The 10,998-nt window shown below is 53.1% G+C and overlaps 1 protein-coding gene across 1 annotated transcript; it reads right to left on the reverse strand.

Annotated features, from left to right (window-relative positions):
• Nucleotides 1-201: 201 nt before the first annotated feature.
• Nucleotides 202-1,916, reverse strand: EI90DRAFT_3254712 (uncharacterized protein). Its single transcript, XM_039066591.1, has one exon. The coding sequence runs from the start codon at nucleotides 1,826-1,828 to the stop codon at nucleotides 293-295; it is 1,536 nt and encodes a 511-aa protein (XP_038910092.1). The 5' UTR covers nucleotides 1,829-1,916; the 3' UTR covers nucleotides 202-292.
• Between the last annotated feature and the right edge of the window lie 9,082 nt (nucleotides 1,917-10,998).

Below are 10,998 nucleotides of genomic sequence, written 5' to 3' on the forward strand. Positions count from 1 at the left end.
CGCTGTGTGGCAACTTCGGCGTGAAAATCGGGGAAAATCGAACAGCGAAAGGAACGTGGATTTATCGTGTAAAACTCGAACGAAGGTTATCTGGCTAGGAAATCGTGGCATTGAGGACTAACGACGCGTCCGACTCGGGCCAAACCTGTAGACTCATAAATAACAGCGTGGTTTCGCATGCAAGAAATAAGTGCTCAAGTTGCACTCATCGGAAATCATAAGAACACGCGTAAAACTTGAAAGGATGTTGGGAAATGATTAAAGGTCGGCTTAGTTTAAGACGAGGGCGGGCCTATGCTTGGAAAGAAAAGATGCCCTCCGGCATCGCGAGTATGTGGGTGTCACCTTGGGACTCAACACCACGCAAACATTTGACCTCTGGAGTCTCCTCTGACTCTTGTTCTCGGGCTGGGCCATTTCCCGGACGTTTATTCATGTTTGAGACTTTGTCGGGGTCTTTCTCAGGTCGGCATTCATAGCCGTCATCGACTAGGTCGGGGGAACGTGGGGTCTTTGGGGGCTGGGGTGCTCCATTGCCAGGACCAGCGCTAACGAGATTCCGGGAGGTAGGGCCGTTCATTGCGTCGAATACATCATGTATGTTAGCATCTTTGTCGATCAAATCATAATCCTGTTCTCTATTCAACTCGCGCGTAAGAGTGACTGAAATCGGCATCGAATTAAGCTCATCGCTGAGGCTGAGGGACTTTGGCTCTGATTTAGCCTTGAACTCGGTCCCATCTTGCGCTAGGCTGGGTCTGAACTGGATTTCGCGCTCCGCGGCTTGGGCAACTTCAAAAAGAATCACAAGGCCACCGTGGATGACATAGATGCCCTCTGGCGTCTCAAGCATGAAGGTCTTGCCACGGAACTTGGAATGCGACATGAGAAAACAACAATTGAGCTCATCATTGAGGCCGGGAGGCCTTGGCTCTTTATGCTCGTGCTCACTGTCCTCTTGCGCTGAGTCCAGGACTCGTGCTACTTTCGACTTTCTGCTGGGTTCAGACTCGCCATTGACTTCGAACAGGGCGATCTCATCATCGCAAATGATATAGGTGCCTTCCGGCATTTCAAGTGTGAGGATGTCACTGTGGAGCTTGGCATCTCGTATACTTTCGGCCTCTGGAGTCACCTTAGACTCATGTTTGACTTCAAAGAATGGGATCATGTCATCGCAAACGACATAAATTCCATCTGGATTTTCAACTGCGAAAGTGTCCCCTTGGAACTCGACCTCTCGCAAACATTCGGCCCCTAGAGTCTCTTCAGACTCATACTCTCGGGCAAGGCCATCTCCCGGACGCTTATTCATATATAAGGCCTTGTCAGGATCTTTCGTGGGCGGTTCAGCATAACCGTCATTGAACTCGGATATGGTTGGCAGCGACGGCATCCTAACGTGCTTAGGCGCTTCACCACCACGATTGGGATCGGATTCGCAGCTCAGAGCTTTATCTGGATCCTTCTTGGGTGGACTACCGTGTCCTTCGTTGTACTCAGGTGAATGTGGCATCTCTGCGCACATCTTTGCTTCACCATACCCGCTGGCGCTGGACTCGCCACTAGAGTCCCAAACTGAAACGCTGGATTCCTTAGTGCTCAAACGTTCACTATATTCTCCGGCTCTGTCGCAAGGCACAAGGAACTCGTTCTCACTGTGGACCGGAGTCGCATCTTCGGCTTCATGACTGGTCGACGCGGCATCGATTGGCTCACTCTCTTGGCAGCTGGCATTGCTGGACTCGGTGGAAGACTCGACACTGCTGTACTCTTCGATTGGGATCGCGACGCTAAGGTTGAGCCTTGCCTGATTGAGTCTAGTCATCTCAGGTGTAAGAATCAGCGCGCGCGGGGGCAGTTTCTCATAAGCCTGATCAAGCGACACGGGCGCTACTCTGGTCGCCTTGGCTGGAATGACGTGTTCAACTAGCAGCAACGGCTTGGGGGTGAAGACTTTGTGGCATGTTTTCACTCTAGGAAGCTTGACATCGACGGCAGCGGCTTGGCTGGCGACTCGGAATCCTCGGCTAACTTGCTGACTGGGCTCTCGTCGCTCATTACTCTGGATTGACTCGAAACGACGTGGAACATTGCACAAAAGATGGTATTGGTCATTACTCAGTGGTCTTGGGCCGGCTTTGGGCACATCGGGCTCAAATCCAAAGGCAAACTGGTACAAGTCCGACATCTCAGCGATGTCGGCGCTTATCTCTGGAAGCGCAAAGCGCTGGCTGTGATCAGCCTCGGATGCGCTCTCAGAGTCATACAACGGGCTATAGGCTTCGTCTGGGCGAATAGGATCGGTGGGCGCATGTGCTGAGACTGCGGTAACTGGGTCTTCTGCAAAAATGTCGAGTTCTGAGTCGGATTCGAGGCCGTTAGGCCTTAGCTCTTGATCGTTAAGCTGTGGCACATCGGAGAAACTCGCAGAATTGTCGTAAGAAGTTGTCTCTAGGCTAGCGTCGTCAAACTCTGGCTGGGAAATGCATTCATCGGTCACAGCAATGGACTCGGGTTCATAGGCGCTGGGCGTTTCCCAGGTTTCAGACTGGTACTGGCCCATCAGATCGAGGGTTGAGCCACTGGAACTCGTCTCTGGGGTTTCTGAGTCTCCTGAAGCGCTGGGGCTCGATTCCATGTCAAACTTGGGCAGAAAGTCTTCAACTGTTGTAGATCGCGATAAATAAACTGACGACGCGCCAGACACACTGTCCTGAGTTGCTTGCTTGCCACTGGGGCCTTCGCTGGAACATGGGCTTGGTTCAGGCTCATTGCTGATGTCGCCATTAAACATAAATTCTTGAAGCAGCATCCGCGCTGTTGTGATAACGTCGCACATATGAGGTGGATCGGCCCACAGGCCTTCAATTTGGAGGTCAAAGCTGACTTGGTCCCTAAACTTGGATGGGAAGCCTCGGAAAAACAATTCATCACGCTCGATGGGAGTGAGGAGGTACCGGGCTTCGAGGGTTGCAGCGATAATGCTGAACTGGCGCAGATACTGGTCGAAGTGGTCAAAAGTCGTCATCTTGCGACGTTTCTCTACGAGCTTGCACAGATCGTTGGTGCGATATCGGTCTTCTTTGTCAGCACCGTGATGAATCAGCAATTCAGTCTTGAGTAACGGCCAATCTGATTCCTTGAACCCGTCAAGGGTGACAACAAACTTGGCCTCCTTCTTGGAACAATATGCGATGAGGAAATCGCACTTCTGGGTCTTCGTGAATAGTGCTGCATCAGCACGCGACTCATACTTGCGGAGAAACCTGGCAATTCCTTTGCCTTTGAACAGAGGCGCTTCTGGGGTGTGGGGAATGGGCATGGGAACGTATAACAATGGCGATTCAATAGCCCAACTCGCAGCCATCTTGAAAAGTCAACAAAACGAAGTAAGAACTTGAAAACAGATTGTCGGGATCACTTGGGACCCGCTCCAGCAATACTTGGAGTGATTCTCTATGCCGCTTGTCGTCCGGCAAGGAGAGGAATCGTAAAAACGAGGGTAAAACGGAGTAAATGGAGTGACACGTCGCAAAAACACGTTGCAAACTTGATAACCAGATAACTAATGCAGGCTCCTGTACTCTCTTCTTGAGAACTGCCAGGAGTTAACCACTTGAGCAATAAACCCGACCTCCTGTGCCTCGTCGTGAGATCCGCCAGGAGGAACAATCGTGATAAACTTGCTGAATGGCAACACGTCGCTAAAACTCGATAACAAACTCGGTGTCCTGTGCCCTCGTCTTGAGGTCCGCCAGGATAAACAATCGCGCAACTTTCTTAATCTTGCAGGTGTGTGAAACGTGTGGATCTGTAGACTCGGAGATCCCTGGCTAGTACTTCTGCCTCTTCTTGGGGCACAACAAATGATGTAGATAGTCAATGTCCAAAATAATGATGGTGTTGTCAAACAAATGAATGGATGGTGAAACTTGCGTGGTTGAGAACTCGGTGTGCGCGACCCTTCGGAATACCCTCCCCTGTAAGGACCACCAGATTTGTAACGGGTCTATCACCACTAGACTCGAGACAGAAGAGAGGGGGAGGGTTGGAGTGGTCGCATGCACAGGTTTGTTAACTGGTGTCTGGATTCTGCTACTCCTCACTGTCTAGCTAACTATACAGCTGGTCACGGTATCACGGAAGAGTCCGGTAATGACAAATAAGGAAAGAACAATAAGAAGGGGAAACATCAGGTGGAAATGGAGTCAGAAAAATCAGGAAAAATAAGAAATGTGTAGGAGGGAACATTGGCTAAGGGTGGTAGAATCGCGGGATTTGGCTTGTTTATGGTACACCAGCAAATCCCCGTTACACCGTCACCATGGCAGGGGAGGCAGGGGAGGCGGGGGAGATGAAGTTGAAGCCTTCTTCTGCTGTCAGGGACTCGTCCGGGGTCGAGGGGGTCCGGGTGTAGCGTCCGGGACCGAGAGCCTGGCGGGGGGCGGATCGGGCGTGCATACTGACAGGCCCGATGCAGGACAGTGGTCCCTGGCCACTTAGACTGAAGTGGAAAGTTGTTATTATCATTAAAGGAGAGATATTGTACTACTTACCTGAAGTGGAAAGTTGAGAAGAAGGCTACTTCTTCGGTTCCCACTTCAGGTTCGTTTATATACATGCGGCTTGGATCACATGACGGGTGCCACGTCACCCTCGCACACAGCCGTAACCACCCGGGTGTCTCTGTGGGAGATCCTGAGGGTATCCGGTGCAGGCGTGCATGCTGGGCACAGTGGGAAGTTGCCCAAGGTGCCCGGGCCGGGTACATGGTGGGCGCGCTGCAGATGGGTCAATTGTACATTGAAACAGAGAAAGTCGTCCATGTAGAATAAAGGGAGAATAAAGAAGAAGTAAGATAAGGAGAAACTGAGGAGGGGAGGATGAGGGGGGAAGAAGGGAAAGGGGGAGGAGGTAAGGAAGGGTGGACCGGCGGGGTACCGGGTCAGGTTGGGCCGGGTGGAGCCGGTTCAGGCAGGTGTGCCCTGACACGAGTCCCTTGCACCAGGACCTCACTGCTTTCGGAGCTGTCCCTGACAATACTGTACTGGCATGTAACAGAATAACTGCTTGCTCTAATGCTAAAGCTCTCAAGCTGATGTGCAAGAACTTAGGGAAAAAGGAAACTAATCCAAATGAATGAATATAGTTTGTGGACTTCACGGATAAGTCCGAAGTGACCAAAATAAGTAAGAAGGAAAAAAAAGGTGTTGTGACCAAGTAGTCACGCTACCGCGGGAATGTGGCTGTCCGGTGTCAGGGACAGCTCCGAAAGCGGCGAGGTCCCGGTGCGAGGGACTCGATGGGACAGATGTCGGCTATGCGTAGCGACGGTCCCGTTGCAGGGTGAGTGTCCCTGACCACTTAGTCTGAAGTGGGAAGTTGAGAAGAAGGCTGCTTCTTCTGTTCCCACCCCAGGTGCTATTATATACATGCGGTTGGGGTCACGTGGGAGGAGCCACATCATCCCTGCACACAGCCACACTCCCCTGGGTATCTCCGTGGGAGGTCCCGGGGGTGTGCTGCTCTGTGAGCGGGAATGCACTCGGTGGGTGTGGCGATCGGGGGAGTGGGGTTAGGTGTGTAGTAATACATAGAGAAGGGGAAGTCAACCATGGAACGGAAATAGAAAGGAAGAAGGAAAGGGGAAAGAAGAAACAGGGAGTGATAGCGGGGGAGCGGAGTAGGGCAGCGCGGCGCGGGGTCAGGTGGGGTGTGCCCTGACATCCGGGCGAGTTCCTCGCTCGGATGTGGGAATGTGGCTGTGTGACAACTCGTCCAGCCTCCCATAGCACATGGTTCCTCCAACAGCATGACCAAGTACCAGTCATGCATCACACAGACCCTCTGTCAGGGCACACACCCTGACTAGCCCGGACCCGGACCCGCATGTGCACTCCACCCTGCATGCTCTGGGCCCGGTTCCCATTCCTCATGTGACTTCTGGGTATCCCCAGAAGTTTTCACCATATTGGGGCCACTGTGGGAAAGTGAGAAGTTAACCTTCTTCTCACTTTCTTACCCACAGTAGGCAAGTGTATTCTACATTGCTGTCATGGTGTCAGGGCACACTGCACTGCACCCCTCTCCACTCTCTCTCTCTCCCTCTTTCCTACTTTCCTTCTTTCTCTCCTTTCTCTTCTTCTTTTCTATCCTTATACAGACAACTTCTCTCTTCTTGTCAGGGCACACACCCTGACTAGCCCGGACCCGGACCCGTGTCCAGACCCGCTTCCACCCGCCGCGCTTCCCACACGTGTGCACGCTCCACGCGCCGCATGCTCCGGACCCGATTCCTACCCCTTCATGTGACTTCCGGGTATCCCCGGAAGTTTTGCTGATATTGTGGCCACTGTGGGAAGATGAGAAGTTAGCTTCCTTCTCATCTCCTTACCCACAGTAGGCAAGTGGACCTTACCTACTGCTTTATCTATTCATCTCCTTACCCACAGTAGGATTGTGCCCTGGATAGGGCTGGCCAGACCAGGGGCTGTGGACCATAGGGGAGGGTCATGGGGACCCGGGAGTCGTCTCCTGACACTTCTCCACATCTGTAGCATGGATGCGTCCAACGCTGAGCACCCTGCATGGGTACCATGATGCCGGACATGCCACGCATCCTTACTTGTGTTTCCCCTCTCTCACACCCATGATTGCGGAGTTGCCCATGACAACCTGGCTCCATCCAAGGTTGACATGGCACCTCCACATGACCTGCTTTCATATGTATATAAACTTAGCCAAAGCAGGACCAAAGAAGCAGCCTTCTTCTCATTCCCGCTTCAGGCAAGTGTTTCAACCTAGTTTAGCTTTCCATCTTAATAGCAATACATTCCCACTTCAGCCTAAGAAGCCACACAGGGATGCCAGCCTGAGTGAGGGCTACCCACTATACGGTCTCACTGCCCTGCCACCACCTGGGCCATTAGCACTGCGCATTATGCTGTTACCCCTGCCTCTTCAGAGCCATCCCTGACAGCAGAAGAAGGCTTGAACCTAATCTCCCCTGCCTCCAGCATGGTAACCAAAGAGCAGTACCAGGACCTGCTGACCAGGTTCCTATCAGGGCCCAGCCTTGGACTCGGAGGCTCCCTGACCTCAACCCCCATCTATCCTGTCCTCACACTATGCGGGGCATGAGATGAGAAGAAGGATAAAGGTCTCATCTCCCCGCATGGTTGCTATATAAAGGAATGGGTCACATGCCCACAACTATACAGCTCCTAGAGTTGTGTAGTGTGACCCGGAGGGAACACCCAGGTGGCAGTGCCCAGTAAGTGTGGGAACGTTCTGGGTGAGTTGCTTGCCCAGAACTGTGGCTGTGACCCGTGGGAACATTCTGGGTGAGCTGCTTGCTCAGAAAGTTCCCATGCTATCCTGTGTGCATGGATACACAACACAGAAAGGCAACAACAAGGTGTCAGAGATGGGATTATTGTCGGAGTTGGAAGTACTGTCAGAGTCGGAACACTGTCAGGAGGTGGATGGAAGACGGATTGGGTTTCTGTCTGAGTTGGGGTCGGAGATTGTGGCAGAGGTCTGTTGGAGCGTGCGTGCAGATATGCGGGCAGAAATATGCGGCGCGTCCAGAAGCGCTGTTCAAGGTTAGCAGAGTGGGATCGCGGCCTCAGTGACTCAGGTGGAGCGCTGTGCCCTGAGCTTGACGTTTGGGGGAGATCCCGTATTTACAGACTGACACTTACAGCAGACTTCAAACAAGACTTGTGGGCGGAGCGGACCTGTAGGGGGAGCGCGGACTCCACAAGCACGGACTCAGAGGGGGGGAAGCCCCCTTTGCAGAAGGAGAGACTCAGACCAGACAGGGGGGGTACTCTAGTTGATTTCAGACTGAGGTCCCCGAAAGTATTTACAAGGTATAAGTAGATAAGAGAAATCAAAAGAGGGACTGGTCGGTCCGGTGCGGAAATAAGCGGAAATGAGTGGGGACTTGTCAAACTAAACCAAGGACAAGAACCTGGGAAATGGGAGGCAAGGAATGAATAAAGTCAAAGCAGATCAAATACCAATATTGACAGATTAAATGAATGAATGGGAAAGTGCAATAGCACACGGATCAAATGCCAATATTGGGGTGAACATAATAGGCACTCAGCAAGGAATGAATGTTATGTTGCTGAGTGACAAAAATGGCCAGAGGACAAAAGCGGAGGTCAGCGCACGGTGCCGATACAAGTCCGCAAATAAGCGGGGTCGGTGCGGTGCGGACACAAGTCCGTGAACAGAGGTTGATCTGCCAGCACTGTCACACAAGGACAGCATGAAGGCCAACAGAGGTACAGAGGGGAGTGGGAGTGTTGACCTGACCAGAGGTGTCAAGGGCAACCAGAAGTGGCCAGAGGGTGCAGAGATGGGCAGAGGGTGCGGAGTGGGCAGAGGGTGCGGAATGCACGGAAGCGGGGCATGGCTGTGACCACATAGCGGGAAGCAATGAGTGTGGTTCAGATGGAGACAAGGCAGGCATGACTGAATGCCAGGAGCACCAAGGGCTCAGGAACTGGAGGTAAGGTCGGAATACCGGCAGGGTCTAGGTTCTGATTATTGACCAAGTCTCACGCAGTAAGGCAGGGGGCCAGACATGGGGTTGGGGGCTGGTTAGGATGGGTTTCGGGTCGGCGGATTCGCCTATTGGCATTGGTTTGCCGCTGATGGACCCCCGGGATTTGTTGGTCATGACACAAGGCAACAATGAAGGAATGGAAGGAAGGGATTGGTTGGGGAGTCTGGGGCACCCTAGGGCAGGGTGCTGAACCCTGACAGTTCCAGGAACTGCAGGCCATCCTTGAGAGCCACGTCCAAAACCCACTGGCCCTGCTTGCACCTGCAGCCATACCCACACCTGTGCCCAAGCCCAAATGTCAGGGCAACCACACCTGACCATACAACCCCAGAACCACCTTCCCTGACCTCCCCCACTTCCCTCATCCTCCCATCTTCACACACCTTTCGCAACTACAGCCCGCATGTGAACCCACAGGAAAAATCACGTGGGTCAAGGCAAGCAACTCGCTTTAACCCATGTGACACCTTTTCCACATCACGGGAACATGCTCGGCTCCTACCCTTAGTCACGTTACGAATTGTATAGTACATTTCCCTTTTATAGCAGCCAAGCGGGGAATAGGGAAACTTACCCTTCTTCTCAACTCAATCCCTGCTTAGGCAAGTTGTAGCTACCTTCCATAATACATGACAACTCAATCCCCGTTTAGTGAGTTTGAGGAGCTTGGGGTAGGATCCAGCACCTGGCTGCCTGGGACACCACAAGTGTCCAGTTCTGAGGTAGGGCCACCCCCAGACAGAGGCCGGGCCCTGACACCAAAGCACCCAAGGTTGCCCCCCCCACCACTTTTGCTGGCGTGAGTGAGGACCTTGACCACTTCAAAGCAGAATGTGGAATCTACTTCCACATCCGTGCCACAGAGTTTCCCAACACCCTGTCCCAGGTCCTCTTTGTCCTGTCATACATGAAGGGAGGAGCTGCAGGAGCATGGGCAACACAACATACGATTGCACTGCTAATGGCAGGGTCCCCTGTGATCACCATGGATGAGTTCATGGCAGAACTTGACGCCATGTTCCAAGACCCCAACCAGGAAGCCACTGCCTGACAGAAGCTCACTGCTCTGTGGCAAGGTAACAACTCCGTGGATAAGGTCATCCAGGAGTTCGAGATCCACAGCCCCACCTTGTGGCTAGGCAACGTAGGGCTGGTAGACCGCTTCGAGCAAGTGATCAATGCCCAGCTCTGCAAGAGGGCCTACACCCCATGCTGAGAACCTGGGCAGAGTGGAAGCAAGAAGCCACTCTCCTCAACAACCAATGGCGGTGCTTCCAGGCGACTCAACCCTGACTCTGTCAGGGATGCGTCCAGGGTGGAGGGGGCCCGGATGTAGTGCCCGGCAGAGGGACCCTCTCGGGGAGCGAAGCGGGTGCGTGTCAGGGCACACCCGCCTGACCCCGCGCCGCACCCCGCGCCGTACCGCACTACCCCATTATCACTCCCCATCTCCCCTCCCCCATTTTCCCCCTCCTCTCTATCTCTATTTCTATTTCTATTCTACGGTCGATTTTCCTTTCTCCATGTACTACTACATACCTGACCCCGCCCCCTGATCACCGCACGCGCCATGCACACTCCCGCCTACTGAGCGGCCACCTCCGGGATCTCCCATGGAGACACCCAGGGAGGTGCGGCTGCGTGCGGAGATGACGTGGCTTCCTCCACGTGACCCTGGCCGCATGTATATAATAGTGCCTGGGGTGGGAACAGAAGAAGCAGCCTTCTTCTCAACTTCCCACTTCAGGTAAGTACCATAGCTTTCCCCTTTTAATGATAATCATCAACTTCCCACTTCAGACTAAGTGGTTGGGGACGCTCACCCCACGATGGGATCGCCGCTACGCACAGCTGCTACTCGTCCCACTGAGTCCCGTGCACAGGGACCTTGCCGCTTTCGGAGCTGTCCCTGACAGTGTGCGTACTGACAGGCCCAATCTGGGACTGTAGTCCCTGGCCACTTAGACTGAAGTGGAAAACATGAATTGTTATTAAAAGGAAGAACTACACTACTTACCTGAAGTGGAAAACGTGAGAAGAAGGTTACTTCTTCAGTTCCCACTTCAGGTACATTTATGTACATGTGGCTTGGGTCACATGACGGGTGCCATGTCATCTATGGAGAGAGCCACAGCCATCCGGGTATCCCCATGGGGGATCCCGAGGGCATCCGCTGCAGGTGCATGTGCTAGGTGTAGCGGGAAGTCGTCTGGGGTGTCCGAGCTGGATGGGTCAACAGTACAATGATACAAGGGAAGGTGGTCCGTGTAAATAGAAAGAATAAACAGAAAGGGAGAATGAAATAAAGGAGAAAGAGGAAAGAGGGAAAAGGGAGGAAAGGGAGGAAGGGGAAGAGGGAGGAAGGAGGAAGGAGGAAGGATGGGTAGCAGGGAGCAGGTGAGGTGGGCCTGGGTGGG

The sequence above is a fragment of the Cantharellus anzutake genome (genome assembly GCF_015039405.1).
Source record: "Cantharellus anzutake strain C23 chromosome Unknown EI90scaffold_89, whole genome shotgun sequence".
NCBI classification, from domain to species: Eukaryota; Fungi; Basidiomycota; class Agaricomycetes; order Cantharellales; family Hydnaceae; genus Cantharellus; species Cantharellus anzutake.